We start from the raw sequence: 23,829 nt of genomic DNA on the forward strand, positions 1-23,829 counted from the left end.
GCCCCCACACCACCTCCCTGCCCTTCTCCACCAAACCATCATAAATTTTTTTGTAACGAGATTACTTTGCTTCTTCCACTATTCTAGTGCATACTATAAGATAGAAAAAAATAGTTATTTCTTTACTCTTAATGTTATGTAAAATATTAAGTGGGTAAACAGATATTTCAGTTTCCACTCCTAAATCAATATTTTCTGGAAACAAAAAATCCCAAATAATACATGTGATTCCTGCAATTGGGAGAGTGCCTGTCAAATTTACTACATTGAGTGAATCAGTATTAATGTAAAATGTACACCAATGCAAATTTTGTTAAGTATAGAAAGTATAAGGTAATCCTAGCATGTCGCTAATAATGCTGACGAGGGAACTAATTTTGTGTTGAATGAATAAATGCTCACAATAACCACCCAACAACATTACAGGTTATCATTTGTCCTTCATTTTGGATAATGACTCTTTATAGAAATTGTAAATAGTTTATGCAGATTTTTAATGTTTCTGTTTGAAATCTGGAAAATGGAGAAATCAAAATAATTCAAAAGGATAATTTATGGATTTCAGTTAATTATGGGATCACAAATGTAGCATTGGAGGGTAAAAATCGTAGAGGGAGACCAAGAGATGAATACACTAAGCAGATTCAGAAGGATATAGGTTGCAGTAAGTACTGGGAGATGAAGAAGCTTGTACAGGATAGAGTAGCCTGGAGAGCTGCATCAAACCAGTCTCAGGACTGAAGACCACAACAACAACAATGTGGTCATTATAACTGAGAATATAAAAAAATCATAAAACCGTTCACCAACATAATCTGTAAATTTTCTCATTGAATCATGCATCATGATTTAGAACACACAAGTCTTAACTGATGAAGTTTTAAATTTTGCCGTACCCAGCAGTCATTCTAAACATGAAAAACAAACCAAATGTGTTCCTTCAAAGATTAAAATATACTGTAATAATACTAATCTATGGAAGTCAAACCAAGGAGCTGATTTCAAACTATTGGGTCATTTCTCTACAGCCTGTTTTTTTCCTGCTTGTTGGATTTATTATAATTCCAGTCAAAATTCTTCCTCACTCCTGTACAACTTGCTTTAGTAGAGATTATTCTATTGTCAGACTTATTAGTGGAATTCCACATGATATAAATTGTATCATGTGCCTAGGTATTTGTGTTACCATGATGGAGGCATTTGAATAATACCATAACACACTAATGGAAAAACTACCACACTTTGCCATGGAGGACCTACATCTTCCTTTATTAGATTTTTGTTCATGATACTAGTATCCTAATGAAGCACTCTAACACCAAATATGTTGCTTTCCAGTATCTTTCCTTTCAAAAGTTTTTCCTGTCACCTAGCAACAAAATTCATAAGGTCTTAACCCTTTATTACCTGGGTGTCAGTTGTTTCTATGTTAATCAATATTACAAATGCTACCAAATCACCATAAAAATGAATGACTTACCTCACCCTATGCTGCCGATAGCCAATGTGCCGAGAAGAACAAGCACTGCTGTTAACACTTGGCCTCCACTAGCTTGCACACCAGATGCTGTGCTCTGTTCAGCTTTTGCTTTAAATTTGTCAACAACTTGCAGTTGATGGCCATATTTATTCAACAGCTCCAAAATAATACCATTTGTCCAGCCAAAACCAAGCTGTACACGATACTCTCCACCTCCACCCCCAACACCAATGAGGGTGGCATCATACTGTGAAATAGCACAAAATATACATTTTTTAGTAAAAGGTAAATACAGTAGAAAAAAGTACATATCATATAGTTAAATCTTGGTGTCCTGTAATGATAGTTCCAAGCCCATCTTAAGTTTGCAGATGAAGTAATAGATGTTATAACACTACAGTTGAATAGCATTTCCATGTGTTCCTTTATGAATACTGTTAATCAAGATCTATTTTAAAAGAAGCTATCCTGGTGATGTCATATTACAGGACACTAATTAATGGCATTTTCATGTTGATTTCTACTACATACTTATCAAGCTCTTCTGACCTGTAATAACATGAAATAAATGTGATACAAGTGTCCAGCATTTAATATAAAATCTGTAGTGTTGTGTATGACTTACACACACTGTACATAGGAATGGAGGAGAGAAAAGGTGCGCTTAGGGGTGAAGCAAAGGAACCAGAAAAGAGTAGTGGGTTGGAGTGTAATAACTGGAGTGGAGTGGAATGGGGGATCAAAGTAGAAGGGGTGAAGGGGGGGGGGGGAGGTAGAGTAGGGATGGCCTGGGTGTTTAGGGAAGGGAAGCCAGGGATGTAGAAGAAAAAAGAAGAGAAGAAATTTTAGTATTGTAGTAGATATTGTGTAAGTACACTGTCTCTGTACACTTTCTTCACCCAAGAATTCTTGGAAAAATGTCTTAACATGTTAAAACAGTATAAAAACATTCCCAATTATGAAAAAGAAGTTAAAAAGGAAGATTACTTTTTCTGTGGTAAACAAGAAAGAAGAGATGAGATAACACACGAAGAATAGCTTCTGCATGTTGTAGTGACAATATGTGTGCAACATAGTGAAATTACCCAGACATTTAATGTAAATAATGTAATTGGAACTCTTAAGAGTTTAGACATCCTAGATCTCACATTACAATGAAATTGTTTATCAATCTGTTTACAAATGATCAAATAACTATTACGTGAACATAAACATGACCTATTTCCTAGCTAAAAAATGAAAATGAAATAATCTCTCATTTTAAACTCAGAATTTGTGAACATTTAAGAAATTTCTGTTGAGTGTAGATTTTTTGAACTATTATGCATAAGATATTCTTTGATGTTTTTAAACCAATACATGTACTACATATAATACCATTGGTCAACGATGGTATAATGAGTATTTGTGCTTTTTAACATTTGACACTGAAGAAGGACACTGTCTAAAAGCTCTTTTCTTTTCAGTCTTGCTTATGTTCCAATATTGCTCAAACCTGAATTATATTGTGACTGGTTGTGTTTACACACTAAATTATTTGTATTCCAACCATGACCTTCCAGTATCATATTGATGTGAAATATCAGATGTTTACAAACAATAGCATGAGAAAAAGAAGGCCATTTCCCACACACAGGAAGTACTGAACAGTAGACAGGCATCAAAATGGGACAATCAGAATTATAGATCTGCTTGTGAATGACACACACACACACACACACACACACACACACACACAGAGAGAGAGAGAGAGAGAGAGAGAGAGAGAGAGAGAGAGAGAGAGAGAGAGAGAGAGAATAAGGTGGTGTGGACATATGGAAAAATATTATTGCAAGAAATACAGGCAGAAGTAAACTTGGAGTGCAAGCAATAACATCAATAACTGACTAGTTTCTAGATAACAAAAATTATTGAAGAATTATACTAGGATAATGATGTATTGGAATCATGAAATGCAGCTCTATCTAGTGGAAACTTAAGTTGAATTTTAAATAAGAATCTGAGAAACTGATCTTTAAGGAGAGAAATGAGGAACTGAATCAAATTTTGCCAGAAGGAAAAGATCCAACTGGAAATTTTTATCATCTAAAACATCAACAGATAAGATGGACAGTGATACACAGGTAAGAATAACAAAATGGTTTGTATCTTGTACCATGTATCTGTGTGCTCTGAAGAAAAACAATCATGTAAATCAATGCTGAACAGTTACAGTGTTTACTGTAGTTTCTGCATGTTCTACTAGTATCTTTGTATGGTATCACACACTCCAGTGGCTACGCATTCCAGAAAGACATTCATTCTTCAGAATTTCATTACAGGTAGAACATTTCCTGATTAGCTAATAATTAAAACCAGTCATGCCAATAAAGAATCATGCAACAATAGTTGCTGTTTAATTATTGTAACACAAAATCACTTGTAGTTAGCAGGTAGCAGGAAGTATGAAATATCTTAAAGTACTGAAGAAAAGGAAGAAAATAGGGGTCTTCTGAGAACATGGAAATCATAAGCTGGTATGTCAAAGTTGTAATGTGATTTGAATTTTGTGATGAAAGGTACAAGTACTGAGGTAAGAAATACTTTTAAAAAGTGTATAAATGAAGATATGTCTTTGTTTTTAAATTAATGGAAATTCTTACCTTTTCATACATACATTTTGTCCTATTGAAAGCAATGAAGTTTGATCTGACCCACATGTCTGCTATTTCAAGTGCCAGACCTTGAGCCCATTCATCATCAGTCTGATCAAGGCCATAGATCATTATGTACTGCAATGGAGGCCATGCGTTGGGATAGTCCCACTGTTCACCTGAATGTTCAAGTGAGGTTGGTATACCTCCTCGACTACTCATTACCTGGCTCTTCTCTAAATATTTCAGGATTTTTCCAATTTTTGTATGGTCATTTTTATCATAGCAGCCTGTCCATAATGGTGAAATATTGCTTGGATAGAAATAATCACGTTTAATATCATTTAACATATCATAATCAAGCCAGGCACCAACTTCATCATGCCACAGGACAGCAGTTACAGCCTCTTTCCATTTTTCTGCTATATCTCTGTAGTATTCAGCTTTGGTTGGATTGCCAAGCATTCGCCAGAAGTCCTCCAAAATTTTTGCATTCCAGTAAATAAAGGCATTTAGATCAACTGGAATGATCTCCCGTGTTTTTAGCAGTGTCAGGTTCCCTAAAAAATAAAATGGACTGTAGTTATCATGTGTGCTTCTTGTGCAGCTCAGTAACAAAAGCATCAATTTCAATTTATTCATCCACTTTTGAGCATTGCATGTGCTGTCAATGTCATAACAAGTTGAACAAAACTAAATAATACAAGGTAGATACCAATAAAATAGAGTGGTTAAGATTAAAAACATAAGGCCCTTTTCATGCACTAAATTAATTCCTCAATTCTATGGAACATTTTTCACTGAGCCAATTCAGTATGAGATTATTTAGAGTCTTTGGTTAGAGTGTGCTTGTGATGTTAGTGTATTAAATAGTTTAATTCCTTGCCCTGAACAATTATTTTGTGTTATTCAAAACCCAGTAATGGTTGGTCAGTCATTTGTTAATTGTAAATATTGTATTTTGATGTAATATCTGGTGTATTTATTATTCTATTGCTTTCCTACTGTGCACAGTAGACATCTGAGTACAAATAATGTGGGACTTATTATAAAAAGTGACCTGCAGAATACATTGTTATTGAAAACACCTAAAAAAATTCAAAATTTTTAAGAAGGTATCACAAGCCAAGCAAACAGCAAATGACAAGTATGTGCCAAAATCCCCAAACAAAGCAAAGACACTGTAGAGCATCATGAGAAATGAAACAGATCAACTGTCTTCTGAACATAAAAACACTGCTTTGATCCACAACATCTCTAGAGTCATAATTCACAAAAAGTTGCAAATATAAGGGGCATTCAAAAAGAAATGACCTGGAGGCATAATTACAGAAACCAGTACCTTTATGTTAGAAGTATTGACCCTGGCTGTTGAGACATTTGTCCCACTGTGACACAAGGTGGTGGATGGTTGTCTCATAAAATTCCCAGGTCTGTGATGCTAACTGATTCTGCACATACAACTGGACGTCATTGTCCAAGGTGAATCGTTTGACCCTCAGAGCCTTTTTAAGGGGAACAAAAATGGCATAATCACAGGGAGAGAGGTCTGGATGGTATGGAGGGTGGTCGAGAACCTATCATTTGAATTTCTGCAGGAGTGCCGTGACTGTGTTGGCCATATGAGACTTTGCATTTTCATGGAGCAGAATGACCCCACGGGTGAGATTGCCTGGTCGTTTGATTCGATCGCTTGGTGAAGGGTGGTCGAGGTTTGCGAGTAATGCTGGGCATTCACTGCTGTCCCATGCTGCAGGAAGTGAATCAGAAGGGGGCCATTTTGGTCTAAGAAGAATGTCAGCATAACCTTTCCTGCACTCATGTGGATGGTCTTGGCTTTTTTTTGGTGGTGGTGACCCTGGATGCTTCCACTGGAGACTTTGTCATTTTGATTCTGGTTTGAAGTGATGACACCATGACTCATCTCCAGCCATCACTCATGCCAGGAATGCATCCCCTTCCCAAACATACCACTGCAGATGAGCAAGACAGTGGTCCATTTGATATGCTTCCTGGTGTGGTTGAAGACTGTGAGACACCCACTGGGCACACACTTTGCTCATGTGCAGTCGTTCCTTCATGATGGTGTGAACATTTCCAATGCTCAATCTGACCAAGGCGGCTTTGGCTTTTACTGTCACTCGACAGTCTTGGGTAATGAGGGCATCCACCAGCTGGACAATGTCATTGGTAATGCAGTGTGGTGCTCCAGACCGTGCATCATGGGCTAATGACACCCGCCCTTTCATGAAGTGTTAGTGCCACGCCTTGACCTTTGCAACGGACATGCAGTGTTAGCCGTATGATTTTGACATTCATCGATGAATGTCCGTTCCTCCTACTCCTTCCACTCTCAGGAAACAAACAACACCTCTTTGCTCTTCATTTGACACCTCCATGTCACTTTTGTAATAATACTGGCAACACTGACCAATTGATGCATGCTGTTGCTAGCTCTGTAGTCATGTGATGTGCACACGTGCCCTCTAGCAACTGCAAATTTTCACGCTCTGGTTGGAACCACACCTCATTACACATGCCACAATATTACCCTCCTGTCACTGGTTTGTGCATTCCAGACTCCAGCTTGTTTCTTTTTGAACGCCCCTTACATATTCAACAACTACTATGGAAGCATGGTAAAGAAACTATTTCAAAGCACCAATAAACCCACACAAAATAGACAAAACAAAGAAATTGTAGACTCTATATTCTTTTGGGTAAGTACTGCTGATGAAATAATAGTAAGTGCAAAGAACCTCAAAAACAAACTCATCTGGAATTGATGACATTCCAGATTTTATCATTAACAACTGCATAAGTAAAGTAGCTGTCCCACTCTCTCATGTGTGCAATTCATTGTTGATGAGATGTACATATCCTAATTACATGAAAGTGGAAAAAGTCATTCCAGTCTTTAAGAAAGGTGAAAAAATAATGTGGTAAATTACGGACCCACTTCATTGTTACCTGTGTTTGGTAAACTTCTGAAAAGATTAATTTATCAAAGATTAATTAATTTTTTGGAAAGGTCAAATGCTTGGCATGGTTTCAGGAGAAATAAATCCATGAGCACACACACTCCACTTACTATGCACAGTTTCATAGTGCAATGCAATACAGTACCATATTCTGGGGTGACTCCACATATAGCTCCCAAGCAACTGGTCTAATACCACATGTCGATACCTACCAAGAAATTTTTCACACAAGAAGAATACACCAAAAGTAATGCACCATCAATATGTTAGCTGCTAAGGTGTACTGTAAGTATTCAAAAATCCTAAAGGTACTCAGTTTTGTCACATGAATAACTACTTATAACAATGGTTTGTACAGCCTCTCCTGCCTAGCGCATGATCCAGTGAATAAGTAACAACAGCCGTGACAAGAGAACATAGTGCTACACAGTGTGAAGTCCAAAGTACACAGACAACAAATTGTTAATTTTTGAATAACTTGCAGCTCATATTGACAGCTAAACTGTTGGAGATGTAATAATTACACAAGTGACTGGCAGACTGGGCTGCAAGATGTTCAGTATTTTGCCAAACTGTTAGGCATTTCAGCCCCTTGATCAATGTTTGGTACTGGAGTGTGAGTGGTTCAATAATTTTAGAATTCCATTCACATCACTAATTTAGACAGCTTATACAAAGAGATCCATATACTAAATAAAACTCTGGAACAATTACAAAGTCATGCTTCTATGTCCACAAATTCTTTAAATGTGAACATTTTTAGGTTAGGCTTTACTGTGACTGTTACTGACATTAAATAACAAATTCACTGTTACCAGTCACCGTTTCATTTTTATTTATTTCCACGATGCGTTTTGAAGGTTTAAACCTCCATCGTCAGGCGGATTTACATTAGTTAGTATTACATTCGTGTGTGTGTTGTGCTACGATTTTTGGAGGAACTTGTGGCACTGCCTAGTGAAGGAACAAGACACTATTTCAGAATATGGTTTAGGATTACTTTTGACAAAAAATTAACTGATATCTAATGGCAAACATTAAATAAGTAAACTAGAGTACCTCCAGTGGTCACAGGTTCCTTTTGCTGTCATAACACATTTGTATGTGGCAGTATACATGTGATGTGTTATGACAGCAAAAGGAACCTGTGACCACTGGAGGTACTCTAGTTTACTTATTTAATGTTTGCCATTAGATATCAGTTAATTTTTTGTCAAAAGTAATCCTAAATCATATTCTTAAATAGTGTCTTGTTTCTCCACTAGGCAGTGCCACAAGTTCCTCCAAAAATCGTAGCACAACACACACACGAATGTAATACTAACTAATGTAAATCCACCCGACGACGGAGGTTTAAACCTTCGAAACGTGTCGTGGAAATAAATAAAAATAAAATAGTAACTGGTAACAGTGAACTTGTTGTTTCATTTAATGTCCACAAATTCGTTTTCCTGGAAAACTATTTTAAATTGAGAAGAAACGTCCAACATTAAAGAAAAATTATTAAAAGAATAATGGCAGTTCCATGCAGAAAGGCAGTTCCATGCAGAAAAGCCTGTGCTGAAAGAGTCTTCAGTTATCTGAATTATTTATGGTCTAATACTAGACACAAATTGGGTGTTGATATGGTGAAAGCAGAATTATGCTGTCTTTGTAATGCAATGACTTTTAATAACAAATTAAAGGTAACAAAAATTGGTTGGAAGCTGTAACTAGCAATAACAAACATAACTTATAATGTTTACTAGCTTTTTTTTATTGCGTTCATCCTCAGTCCTCAGTTCAGCAAATCCTTTCACCAGGTAATTTTTGGTAATTTTGTCACTTTAATCTGACAATTCTACTGACAAAGGAAACAAAATCAATGCAGTTTATTATGTTACATTACAGATGACTTCCTTCAGCCAGTAATTTAACTTCCTGACATGATATACTTCATAAAAATTCCTGTATCACAGTTCTTATGATAATTTTTGAATAATGTATATTTTACCAAAAATGAAACACCTAGTTGTTTATTTCCTAAAGTTGGCACAAAAATGTGAAGAGAGTACTGCAAAAAAACATTTTCCTTACCCAAGGCACACCTGATAAAAGAAAAATTAATGCCTTCAGACACTTCACAGAAATTGTTTTATTTAGACAGAATGGGGGTGGAGTAAGATATGATCATGCCTATTGTTCTGCATACTGTGCTGCATACAAGGTATACTCAGTCAAATTTGGAAAATGTGATGATACAAACTGACAATGCACAAATTACTGAAATTTAGCAATACTGTTATGCTGGTAAATGCGAAATGACAAAGCTCTATCAGAAATAATATTGCTTGACAATGTTCTGAAAAATACTTTACATTATTGAAAACTTTCTTTATTGAGGTGCTGAATCACACCATTAATTCTGGGTGGAATCCAAATTATATTAACAGTCTTTTTGTCCTGCTCCTAAACAGAAGAGTGTCAAGAGAAGAGTGTCATCATGTCCAGGTCAAGACTCCAACAAAACCAATGAATTATTTTCTACAACTAATAAGAAGACATTTGGGATGTAGTAATGAAAATTATTCCCTCCCCTCTTTGCAGATTTTGATGTGTTAATTACAAATTTTTGCAACTACACAGGCATTTTTTTTAAATTTTTGATCCAAATTTGCACCGAGGATCTCGAAAATAGACATAAAGCAGCAGAAACAATAATCTACTCATCTCTATCACTGGAACTGCTGTATATGCATAAGTCATAGCACTCATTGTCTGCAGAAGTGACTCTGTCTTTTTCCACTGAATACAATAGAGCACAGTTTGCATCAGCTCTTGCATGAAACCTGACTGAATGGCTTTATACAAAGTGTTTTAGGGCATAACAAGAAGCCACGAACTTCTCTATGCATTACCTGTTAATGACATCTCCTCTACATGTTTACTTGAATTAAACTTCATAACTTTGTGTCTTCTTTTTGCATATAACTTTCCAAATCTGATTAACTAGGTCAAAGAAATCTGAAAATCAATGATGTTTATCTCATTTGCAATTCAGAGGGCTTAGTCATGTAGATTTCCCTTGGTAATTGTACATTGTGTCTCACAGGCAGTTCTACATCTTTTGGATAGTTTTTCTTTCATGAGTCTCATTATGGCATGCATTTTTTACTACGTGTAAATCTTTCCAGACAGCTTAACTTTAATTCTTTTCCCTCTCCTTCAATTAACCAAACAATTTACAGCCTTTTCTTTGTCACTGAAAGCTATTACTTTCCATGTTTTCTTTGGGCTACAAAGGCGCTGTATTTTTGCTATTAACTTTAACTAACACAACAATCATTGTTCAAACCTAAATTTACAGAATTTTCAGAGTTACTTCCTCTTTCTTCCAATGTTTCCAGAATTTCTAATGAAATTTCAATATCATTTCAATGAATTCAAAGAAATTACCTAATAAATAAGACATATGTAGGCCTTCAAAAGAAGTAGGTGGTTTCAATTGCATAGCACATTCTTCTTATTCTATGTTTATGAGACTGAAAACAATAATTGGATACAACATTACTGTGAAACTCTGTAACCCGCATAAAGGCAGATGTTATTAGCAAGAAAATTAATTCAGTTTTACCTCCATTGTTAACACTTAACAGTACTGCAAAGGCAGCTGTTGATTATTATGGTTATTGAAGATGTTTTTAGATTAATGCAAATAGGAACTGTGAACAACTGTGTCAATGAAACTATCAATGGAAACTGACAATTGCTTTACGAATTGCAACCCTGTTGTGCCACGTTATCTGTTTACTGATGTGCTGTCAATCAAGGATATGTGGCTGCCATGTTGTGCATGCACTGTCTGCTACATCTACTGTGTGAGTGTACATATCTCCAGTTGCCTGGTGAGCTATAAATTTGGCAATTTTCAACATTTTGTAAAAAAATACTTGCAGTATGTCTTAGCAGCTAAAATATCAATATTATGTTTCTTTTGGTGTATTCTTCCTGTATAAAAAGCTTCAGGGCAGGTTTAAAAATGACAGACTGGACCATTACCTTATCAGATATTCTCCTCACCCAATAGAGAGCTGTGAGAGTAATGAACAGGACAAAAATGACTGACGGCTGCAGACCTCTCTTCTGCCCTTTGGAAGTCTTTACATAATAGAGATGTGTAAGTTTGTAAAACATAATACTGCAAAATACAGCAATAATGTGAATGTCCATGATCATGGTACCAATCAGAAAATGAGACATCATGTCCAAAAAATGTGTACTTCTGCCTCTAAAAAAATCACCATTTAACCAAGACATACAACAGTCTGTCATCAGAAATAACAAAACAGTAAGTGCCTATCTTTGTTTCAAGAAACTAAAAACCTAAAAGTTTTCTTGTTTGATCATTGCTTTTACACTGTATCCAAATTTTTGGTCCATATGCACGGAAAAATATAAGACTAATTGCAAGAATGAGTTTTGTAAAAGGAATGAAAACTAATGTAAATTATGTGCAAAAAAATCATGTTTTCTAAATTTTCATCACATCACTTCATGTCATCAAATCATCACACCGTACTACAAATTGTCCAATACGAAATGTATGTTTTGTGCATCACCATGAGCATGTTTTGTACAAAACTGATGAGAGAACAAATAAATAGTAACATTTCTCTTGTACATAAAAAAGTCCCACAGAAGAGCTACCCCATAATAATATGTAGTATGTTATATGTCTGTGTAAAACTCTATGAACAGAACTAAGAAATAGTTTTGCACACATATGTAAATGAAGTTATAAGTGGCTTCTGTACAGTGGTTCTTTCTGCAGTTAGTGTATAAGTGTATTCCTAGAAGTTTAAAAGACATATAGTATGTGTTAGAATTAAATAAACTACACATCATACATCATCTGCAAACTAATATTTGCTATTATAATGTTATTTTTGATCTTTTCTACCAGGGTAATTCCCAGAGGTAACATATGTGGATTTAGCAATATGAAGGATCTACAAATAAATTAAAAACAAATTAAATTAAATTACAAAGGTCTAACCACTTGCCCTTGGGATAAAACTCCTGAAATATTCAGAAATGCAGAGCTCTTGACATTAAACTATACCATTTTTTTCTTATCACAAAACCATGATCCATACTATAACACCACAACTTGTCTGTTAGAATTTTATCACTCTGAGATTAGACTGTCTTATTTGGAACAATCAACAGGCATCATCACATAATTTTGACCATAAGATAATAACCTTTCTTTTATAGAAGATCAACTATCATAACGTTTAAACATGCTGGTAAAAAACAACCCAGATTAATTCAATTTATCAGCCTGCTAAGTGCTTGTACCATAATGTACACTTTTGTTTGATAACATAACTTGACAGACCATTCAAATCATCTGATTTTTAGTTGCTCACATTCCTGTGACTACTGCTGTTTCAGTGGAAGTAATTTTGATCCACTTAAATGTAAATATTTCATTTTTGATGTTCTGTTGAAAGATCTTAGTGTTTTCATAATGCCTTTTAATATCATACTGAAGTTATTATTTCCACTTTTCGCAGATATCTTGCTACAATATAATTCATGAAGAAGTAATTCACACCAACTAATGTCTTAATAACAGTATAGTAAGTGGATTTTTAATCTCATACAGTCCCACCTTAATAATATTTCAGACAAATTTGTATTGAGATTGTCATCTTTTTGTCAGTTGCCACTTTTTTCCATACAAATCATGCACCATTTGCCACTACGTCATGTCTCACGATTTTTTATTCATATATTTTCTTTAACTGAAGTTAATGAATTCTACATGCTTCAGTATTCTATGAGCTGCCAAAAAATATCATATTCTTTGAAATTCAGGTAAAAATCGCTTACATATACTACCATTATGAGTACTGTTTGGATTTTACCCATGTATTTTTAACATATCAGAACAGCAGTTATTGAATGTGTCACGAACAATGTTCACAAATTTTTCAAAAGATTCATCAGTATTTTGTAGAGAAATGTGTATGTGCACAAAGGGTGTTCTAAATACCTGAAAAAAATTGTTGCAAATGTCTATTGGCTCTGCTTTCTATCTATAAATATACCCCACAAAATAAATCTCAAAATATATATAAGTTACAAACTCACTTTTCTCACATATATGTACAAATACAAACATGCAGGATATACTGATACTTAACTAACAACATAACTGCTCAATGATTAATTTATCAATAAACCTAGACAAATCTGCAGCAGCTGCACAGTTTCTTATTTATAACTAATCATTTTTTACCTCTACATTCCTTTTCACTCGTTGAATTGACTACACTATTGGGGGGGAGGGTATCTTCTTGGACTTGCTCCGCTTCCCGCTGTACTCTATGTGCGGGGGGGCAGAGCTCTATATTCTCTAAAACTGGTGCAGAAAAATTGATCTGATAATATTTACAACCATTTAAAGAGAAACAAACTGCAATAAATAAAGTACATAAAATTGAACAAATAGTAATTACTAAATAATCTGACAGAAAAAACAGGGCAATATACTGATAAATTAAAAGTACATTATCTTAGCCAAACATAGAGAAGAAAAGTTTATGAACATGTCACAAAAAATGAAAATGTATGCCACACTGAGAGTCAAACCCAGATCTCCTAGTTCTTGTTAACAGTCACTTTAAGCATTGAGGTCATCCAATTATATCTCCAGTACCAGCTCAAAAATTTCATATCACTAATGTTTTCCTCCTACTTTTCATTTATCATGACATATTCACTAAACAGGATGTTCATCATTTATGAATGAATTTCAATGATTTACAGTGCTTGACAGAGAAAGTGAAGTACCCAGAAGGGAGGAAGAAGTGAAGTGAAACTTTGCAGGTTAGGAGGGCATGTGATCTTACTGCAATGCAAATCTCAGTCAAATATATAAAGAACTTGGCAATGTGAACCCATTTATTGCTCCCTGTCTGGCCTGGATGCGAGCACTGATTCAGCTGGAAAGGGTGTCATGAAGCCATTGGATTCTCTCCTAAGGGAAGCTGGCCCACGACTGTTGTAACTGGACCTTTTTTATCCTGGATATTGGCACTGGGATGGTCCGAACTGGTCCCACACATGTTCTATTCGGGATAATTTTGGGGGATCGTGTTGGCCACAGAAGTACCTCAACATTATGCACACAGTTGATAGAGACATGTGCATATGAGCATTGTCCTATTGAAAAGTGGCACCATGGTACTGTTGCATGAGAGGTAATACATGAGAACACAGGATGTCCATAACATACTGTTGTGCCAGCAGAATTGCCTTTGTCACTACCAGCCATGACTTTAAATCATACCCAACAGCTCCTCACACTGTAATGCTGGGAGTAACACTGCTGTGCCTCTCTGAGACATTGGAATGAAACCTCTCCCAATGTCTCGAACATATCACAGACAATGGTCAACTGGGGTTGTGCACAACTGCAATTCGTATCTGAACACAGTGCAGTGCCATTCATGAGCAGTCCAACACTGTGGTGTTAATGGCAGCCTACACACAGGACTGGCAGCCTACACAAGGGACAGTAGTTCCCTAGTCTGGCTGTTACTGGTTGCCGACTAATGGTTTGGGATTACACAGAGTGTTGCAGGAAATCTATTACTTGTTCTCATATGAAATGTGCAGATGTGATGTCTTATGATATGCCTGGAATGTGATACAGTTATTCTCCCTTGTGGTGGTCAGACATTATTGACCAGAACCTTGATGATGAATATGTCTGCCCTCGCATTCCCCCACAGTAAAACATCAGGCCACTGTCACACCCAAATGCCTCAAAAATCTGGATATTGCATGATTTGACCAGCCTGCCAAATAGAGACCCACAATGAGAGCTCTTTCAGGCACATGAGTGCATGGCATCTCGATGTACTTGCCAGTGATCACTCAGCATCTAACACTGTTCACACCTCCTATATACCCAACTAGGTCTTGTAACAACACTAAACACTTATGCTTCCAGTGATCATTCTACCTGTCACAAAGAATTACAACTCTAATCATTTACATATCCACTGAACATTTGTATGTATATGAAGTTACATTGACATCTGACCAATTCTTCTGGGTGCTTCTTTTTTTTCAGCCAGTGTAATTCCCTTTCAGTGCCTATCTTAGAATTTGTCTGCACTGCATTTATTCATTTTATTTCAGTGAAAGTAATGTAGTTAAAAGAAAAGATAAGTTTTCTGAAACATTGAAACTCAGAGGAGAATTGATAAATTTTGCAACAAACCACAAACAGTTTTTCTACATTTTATAATCAATGTTCTTAGTCACAAAGCAAACTTATCACTATGTCAACATAAGTCCTGTTTTTGAATTATTCTGACTGAGAACTACAGCTTTGATAACTTTAAAACAAGATATCATTTCTATCAGGCTGTTTGGCTAAAATAAGTACTTAATTTTCACTACATGTCAGTTTCCAGCTTTAGCTCATTTTTGAATTTCACAAATGGATACTGACACATGCTCCTAGTATGTACATTTCAGAAATCACATACCATGCACATTGCCACAGTGCATGGTAGTCATTGGACACAATCTAAGAATAAATAGCCAGAAATCATGTATACACTTATGTTCATGTGTATATTATAGCATTTCATAACTTATCATTATGACATATTATACTAAAGTAAAATATAATCTTTGACTTGTTTTCACATTCCTGAGATTTATTTCAGTGAAATCTAAGGTATAAATGTAATGTAACTAAAAATGTAGAGTAATAAAAAATCACATCATATTCATAACAATAATGGCCAGAAAGGCACTCCATTTGTTACAAATCATCTTAGGCGTTTATGATTTTACACTTGATAATGGAAGTAAGACTTAGGAAAACTGAAGACATATTTGTAGGAGTTTTCTTACTAGAAAAAGAGTCAGACAATGTAAAATGGTGTAAGATGGTCAACGTTCTCAGGAAAATAGGTATAAGCAGCAGGGAAAGACAGATGATGTACAATATATACAAGAACCAAGAAAGGAAAGGTAAGAACAGAAAACCAAGAATGAAATGATTAGAAAGGGTATAAGACAAAGATATAGTCTTTCTTTCCTACTATTAAAACTATACATTGAAGAATCAGCAATGGAAATAAAAGAAAAGAGTGGAGTTACAATTCACAGTGAAAGGACATCTATGATAAGATTAGATGGTATTGCTATCTTCAGTAAAAGTGAGGAAGAATTTAAGGACCTGTTGAATAAAATGAATAGTCTAATGAGCATATGCTGTGGATTGAGAGTAAACTGAAGTAAGGTGAAATTAATGGAGAGTAGCAGATACAAGATAAGTAACAAACTCATTTCAAAATTAAGGACAAAACAGTAAATGAAGTGAAGGAATTCTGTTACGTTGGAAGCAAAATAACACATGATGGACAAGTGAAGAAGGACATAAAAAACTGGCTAACACAGGAAAAATGGCATTTCTTGCCAACAGAATTCTCCTAGTACTTAACATTAGTCTTAACTTCCGCAGACATTGCCAGAGAATGTATTTTTGGAGCACAGCATTGCATGGAATTGAATCATGGACTGTGGAGGAATAGAACAAAAGTGTTTAAGATTTGGTGCTAAAGAAAGATGTTGAAAATTAGATGAAATGATAAGATACAAAATGAAATTTTCTGCAGAGTTGGTGAGGAAAGGAAAATATGGAAAATATTGACAAGAAGAAGGAACAGGATGATAGGACATGTGTTAAGACAGTAAGGGAATAATTTCCATGTTACTTGAGGGAGTTGCAGAAGGGAGAACCTGTAGGGGAAGATAGAAATTGGAATATATCCCATAAATAACTGAGGAGATTGGGTGCATTTCTGGCGTTAATAACAAAAGACAAGTGGATTGTAAATCATAATATATGTTAGAACTTCGATATTACAGTATCTCAAAACAGGAAGTGATGATAATGTAAAATAAAGTGTACATATTTGACCTCTTTTCACATCCTAGAGCATCATCTCAATTACATCTATGTAATAAGTTTAACATTATATAAACTATAGAGCAATACATGTTTATATCACATTCAGGTAAATTAATGGCAGAAAAACCCTACCTACTTGTGTATTTTCTTAGGCAGTCAACATACATACAGTTCATCCACAAAACAGACAGACAAAAGAAATATAGTGTCAGTCACAAAAAACATTGTGCATTTAACTCAAGAAGAATATGTACATGGAGTTCGACAGTTTTGTATAAAAATTAATGCATGCAAGTCATGCCACGACACTTTGGTTATTACAACATAAAAGTACCACATTGCAGCTAGTTAGTCAGTTACATGTCATAATTAACATAAATCACAAGTGATTTGTAGATTGAAATATAATTTATATTAGTAATTTGATATTACAATATTTTGTAACTATAGAGGATTGTAATATATTCTATTTCAGTGAAAAGTACAGCTTTGGCTTTTTTCACATCACTGACATTTATCTCACATAAATCTATGAAATAAATTTAATGTAGCATAAACTGTAGGGTAATGATCGTCTTATCACATTCAGACCAGTTATGGTCAGAAAGGTGCTACCTACAGCAAATAAAATTCTTCTGGCTCTGGAACCATATTGTCAGTGTGTGGAACTTCTGACATTTTGGCCACTATTGCAAGTGGTTTTCCTCTGGGTGTCTCTTTTGTTTCTAAAGGAAAAGAAACACAACGAAGAAGGCCACTTGCAATAGTGGCCAAAATGTCAGAGGTTTTCCACAATGACAATGTCATCACATACCCAGTAGAATTTTATTGACTGAGACAGTGGTTGCAGAAGCCTATATTTGCAGGTGCTACCTACTGATTTGTTTTTGCAACACATATATTTCACTTATAAAATAGACAGGCAAAAGAAACATAGTGACAGTCACACAAACACTGCACATTTAATTCAAGAATGAGAGTGTGTAGTAAGTTAAATTCCATTATTGAAGTAAAGCACAAGCACACATGACTTATAGGTTGTATTATAATTTATATTAGCACTTTAACACTATACTATTTCATAGCTATGAATTTTATAATACACTGGTACAGAACTTTAATAAAATGTACATCTCTGACCTTTTTCCATGTCACAAAGACTCCTCTCAGCTAAATCTATGGAATGATTTAGTTCCTTGCTAAATGTGGGGTAATACCTAATCATATCATATTCAGAATAATTAAGGTCTGAAAGACACTTTCTATTAGTTTCACGTTATCTCAGGAATAACAACAGATGTATTTGAGCCACAGGATGGAAGGGCAAAAACAACAGGGTGTGGGTCCTGCATAAAATTATAAGAGAAGATAGATCCATACTATGATGATGACTAAAGGGAACTCGAGATTTTGCACTGAAAATTTCATGTGGAAACCGTTTAAAAACATTAAATTATTTATCACTTAAAACCCTATAAAATTCAGTTTATCGTATTAATAATGTTAAGGGCATGTGGAGCACAGTAAAACACTTGGATTGAGTTATGAGGGCAGCAAAATACAGTGTTAGCTGACATCATTATTCTAAAATAGAATCTGTGAATGATTTAATGCTGTTTTTCTAGCTATGTACTTCAGTACCTTAGCAGCTTTAATATAGATAACAGCAATGTAAGAATTGTTTTGTAGGGCGGGCAACCACAGCCAAACTTCGACATTTTTCCAAAGAAAATTCCACACTGGCTGTATGAATGGTTTTTATTAAATCTGTGACCGGTTTTGCACCACTTATCGGTGCATCCTCAGGCAATACATGCTATTTATAACATAGTAATGTTCAACGTTACTATGTTATAAATAGCGTATATTGCCTGAGGATACACCGATAAGTGGTGCAAAACCGGTCGCAGATTTAATAAAAATCATTCATACAGCCAGTGCAGAATTTTCTTTGGAAAAATGCAAGAATTGTTGATATTTATTGTAACACATTCCTTACAGATAATCAGACCAAAGATACCTATCAATTTATAATAACCTTGAAGACACAAGTCATTTACACCGAACTCTTTGGTTAAAATAAATCTTTCTTTGGTACTACCACCTGGTTTCAGGTCTTAGATAATTTTCAGGCAGACAGATGGATGTGTACACATCCTTATCGTAAGTTCACAGAGTGTCCCAGGAGTAATGGTCAATATTCAGCGATACGACTGTAATGATCATTCGAAGCAAAAAATCTAGTTAACATGGGCTCTAAAATGTGCACCTTAAGAGCAATCAGCAGTTCTTCACTTTCAACACTGAAACAAATGTCTTCTACTGCAAGCTCCATGCTTCCCACATTTTGAGAGGTGGTAATATGGACAAAAACAAGAAAAAATTGTAAAATAAACATTGGCTCTCAAATTCACATGATAAGAGCCATGAACACTTGTACGGTAGAGGACATGTTTCAAAACAGTGAAGATGAACAAGTGCTCATAATTTTTAATATATGCACTTCAGGGCCCATATTTAGTGGAAATTTTTTTCCTTGTTTTGGTCTATGCTACCACATCTGAAAATATGGAAAGCAGAGGGCTTGCAGAAGAAGAGATTTGTTTCACAGTATTGAAGACAGAGAAGTGTTCATGGATCTTCAGGTATGCATTTTAGGGCCCATGTTTAATAGAATTTATTGCTTGCAATAGTTGTTCCCATCATATCTGTGAGTGCTGATGATTTTTCCTTGGACACTCTGTATATCAAAAGTCACATGTCAGGCAGATCTGTACATGAAATTACAGTACACACAGCATCAGTGAAGTTAGGTCTATGTTTTAGTCAAAGATATGAGAACGACATTAACTTAAAAGCAGTGGATAGTCACACAGGAAGAATGGTACAGATTCAATGGTACAAACAAATACTACAACAGATAATACTGACTGCTATACACAGAGAAGGGCAACATAAAGACTTGTAAGAGTAGTCCATGAAGATAGCTGAGTTAGGTATATTTCATGCTCTTATAGTGATATCGACAATTTACATATTTTTCCATATACAAAACAGTAAAGCAACTGAAGAAAGAGAAAGATTTGGCATACGACAAAGTAATAAAAAAAAAACAATGATTGACACCTACCAGTACTACCTTTTGAACATATTAACCATCTGAAGTTTCTGTTTGAGGACGTCATTCATCAAAATTTGAATTCAAAAGTTGGAATTAAATATGTAGAATTATTGGATGGGCTGTGAAGAAAGTTCTAAGAAAGATATGCCTTTTTTAAAAACTGTGAAATATTTTTTCAGTAAATTCAACAATTGCAAACTGATATTCAGGAACCATTAATGTTACACAGAAAGAAACTGTGTGATAAAGATCTGCCAAATCACTGAAAATGCCAATTTTCCATTGCTACCCTGTAATGGCCTTTCCAGTAGTTATCACATTATGTATTGTTAAAGGACAGAAAGTACAACTGTAACATGTGTGACTTAATGAACAGTTTAGTTTGTTAAAATATTTAAAAGAAAGATAAATTTATGTTTATTAACTCAGTGATATTATTTGTGTTATGTTGTGTTAGAAGTCCTTTCTTGTGAACTCTTTGAGGTTCGCAGAGTCTGAGTTTGTAGAATCTTTTGTGCATTTACTAACAGTACCCTTGTGTCTTATTATCTGTTATCAGCCCTTACATGATTTGTAGTATTAAAAATTCTGTTTTATTATGTACATTATTATTATTATTTGTCAGTCCACAACACATTATTTCAACAGGTTACAAACCAAGGAAATGTTTTACAAGAAATTAGTATTGGATATGTAATAAGAATCTATAGATGATGTGTCAATTTACTGACGAAAATCTGGACTTAATGTTTACATAGTACTGTAGTAATGGTATAGTTTACAGAAGAATCCATCTGATGACATTGTGTCACATATTGTACATCATTTGTAGATTCAAGATGAGCACGCACTTGATCAGATGATCACTGCAAAACATTGATGACAGTATCAGTAACAAATAATTGCTTAGCCAGTGCATGGGTATTTGTGGTGAGTGAACACTTACAAGTTTTACACTTGAACTTGTCATTCAGAAAATTAGTGTGAACATAACTGATAAAACTGAAAGCACTGCATACAAAGCATAAAACGTTTTTTGGTAAAAACCACCCTGATTGCAAAGTTGCTATTGTCATATGGCAGGTCAATGTATTCATGACCGCAGAAGATGGAGAGATGCTAGTTTGAAGCGTACATCAAATAATGGACAAGCTCTCATCAGGGAGTCAGTGTTCATTGCAAGTGGTCCTGGTGCAGCTAGGGAATCATGGTACATGAATTCTAGAGTACCTGATCCATGTGAGATCAACATTCATGCTCAACATTGTATGAAGAATTTTCAAAACCATTATTAGTGATGGGAAATGCAGCCTTGCTCTTTGATGTAGAGATGTTCACATTACATGCAGCCTTCAATAAAGGTGTAACCCATCAGTGTGATAACAAAATGTGCAAATTTTTAAAAGATGAAAGTCTTATTACAGTGGAAGAGAGAAATGAGAAACATTTCAAAACGAAATTTATTGTGATGCCAGTTGGTGAGTATTACACAAGTGTTGCTGCTTGTGAACCTCTCTTTTTGTGGAGCAAAAGAATGGCACATCAGAACACCACACAGGTTAAATGTGTTTGCCAATCAGTGAGATACATTTTCAAAATTGGGACATGCAGTGCAAAGACCGTATTACTGATAAGAATTCACAACCTGCATTTCTATTTAGTGGTGCCAAATGAAAGAAAGTTGACAAGCTTGTGCACAGAGATTTTTGTTGGACAACACAAGAAGATTCCTTGTGTGTTGCAATATATTTCATGATGTTAAGAGATTACTACAGTCAGTGTAAGATGATGTACTACATCAAGAATAAATCAGACCCACTTGAATGTAAGAGAAGTTTCTTTAAAGTGCCTGAAAAGCATTTTGTACAAAGGCATAAAGACGTTAAGAACTGATAATGGATCAGAGTTTTTTAATGAAAAGTTTGATAGTTTGACTCATCTTTAGGGCATTTGGCATCAGAAAACTGTGCCATACCATACAGAACAAATGTAAGCTACCGAAAGGAAAACAAAACTGTTGATGGCCAGTATTTCTCTACATCCCTACATGCAACTGGACTGACAGTTGAAATTTGGGTGGGAGCCATGAGTTAAGCTGCATTACAGTGCAAATAGAATGGGACAAGTGGAGAAAAGTGAGTGCCACCTTGTGATCTATGATTAACAAAAATCAAGCTTAAAAATCCTCACAAGACTTGGAGAAGTACTTGTGTTAATAAGTCAGAAGAAAAGAGACAAAAAATGGAATGTTAAACCCAAAAAGGTTATTTTGTTGGTTATGGCCAAAGTGCGAAAGGTTGTTGTGTTTCCAGAGTGGTGACAAGTGAAAATACATGGTGAAGTTATTTTCACTGCAAAACCATTAAAAAATAATGACAGCTTAGAGGAAACAACAGCATCAAAATTTGCGAATTTAGTTCTACCAGCAATTACGTTGCTACCTACAGAATACACCCCCCAAGACGTTCAATGACATGAAAGTCTACAAAAATCACTAAAGAAGTAGACAATGGCATGCATTTCTAGGATGGAAATGAACAATGCCAGTAGCTGATTCCATAGTTGATGAAACATTGTCAAAGGCTTACAGATGTTTGAAACTTAGTGTGATATTCATTATGAGAGGCTTTTATTAATAGTTTCCACAGTAAAACTTTGTCTTGAAGTCTGTCAGAAAGTCCAAAGAGATTCTGATCTTATGTAAAGTATGCCAGTGTCAAGACACAATCAATAACTCTGCTGTGTGAAACCAATGGTAATGTTAATGTTCAGAGTGGCACTAAAGGAGGGTTACTGACCATGGTTTTCCAAAACTCTATCACCAAAGAAGAAACAATAAATATTCCAGAATTTGAATCAAGAACAGTTGTCAACATTAGTAATTTGGAAGTAGATATCCTTGGTGTAGCATAGAAATTTAATAAAGACAAATCTTCTGTTCCAAATTTTGTGCTAATTAGTGTTCTTTCAAAGCAGGCTGATTAAATAGCTCCATTTTCATCAGTAATATGCAACTACTGGTTTGAAGAAAGATCTATACCGAAATACTGGAAAACTGGACAAATCATACCAATAGATAAAAAGGAAATAGAAGTAATCTACTGGATTGTAGACCAGTATTACTTATACCAGTTTGTAATAAGATTTTGGGACACTTACTACATTCCAACATTACAAAACACCTCAAAGGCTGTTATCTATTTACACTAACCAGCACAGATTAAAAAAAATATCATTCTTTTGAAACACACGTGACTCTTAATTCACACAGAGTAATGAGTGATATTGAGTTGATTCCATATTTCTAGATTTTGAAGAGGGTTTGGATACTGTTCCTCACAAGTAGCTCCTAATTAATTTGTATGCTTGTGAAGTATCATCTCAGCCATATGCCTGGCTTCATGGTTTCTATCAGAATTATCACAGTTTATGTAATTGATGTAAGTCATCTAGTGTAACTGATGTTATATCTGGGGGCTCCCCAAGGAATTTTATAGGCTGTTTGCTGTTCTTAATGTATGTAAATGACATAGGAGACAATTTTACCAGCTCTGTTAGTTTTTTACTTATCATGCTATCATTTATTATCTAGTAAAGTCATCAAAAGATCAAAATGAATCACAAAATGA

At 35.1% G+C, this 23,829-nt stretch overlaps 1 protein-coding gene across 3 annotated transcripts in view; it reads right to left on the reverse strand.

Moving 5' to 3' along the window:
• The window catches only part of LOC126470053 (trehalase-like), a 251,945-nt gene that overhangs the window by 93,836 nt on the left and 134,280 nt on the right, over positions 1 to 23,829 (reverse strand). The window contains exons 4-6 of one of the 3 annotated variants that reach the window (XM_050097555.1): positions 13,381 to 13,503; positions 4,123 to 4,673; positions 1,486 to 1,727 (exon numbers count right to left, since the gene is read on the reverse strand). In XM_050097555.1, the coding sequence (XP_049953512.1) occupies positions 1,486 to 1,727; positions 4,123 to 4,673; positions 13,381 to 13,503 (916 nt within the window). Of the gene's footprint in view, positions 1 to 1,480; positions 1,728 to 4,122; positions 4,674 to 13,380; positions 13,504 to 23,829 lie in introns of all 3 variants that reach the window. The other 2 variants (XM_050097557.1, XM_050097556.1) reach the window with 2 other exon arrangements.

The sequence above is a fragment of the Schistocerca serialis genome, chromosome 3, assembly GCF_023864345.2.
Source record: "Schistocerca serialis cubense isolate TAMUIC-IGC-003099 chromosome 3, iqSchSeri2.2, whole genome shotgun sequence".
Lineage (NCBI taxonomy): Eukaryota > Metazoa > Arthropoda > Insecta > Orthoptera > Acrididae > Schistocerca > Schistocerca serialis.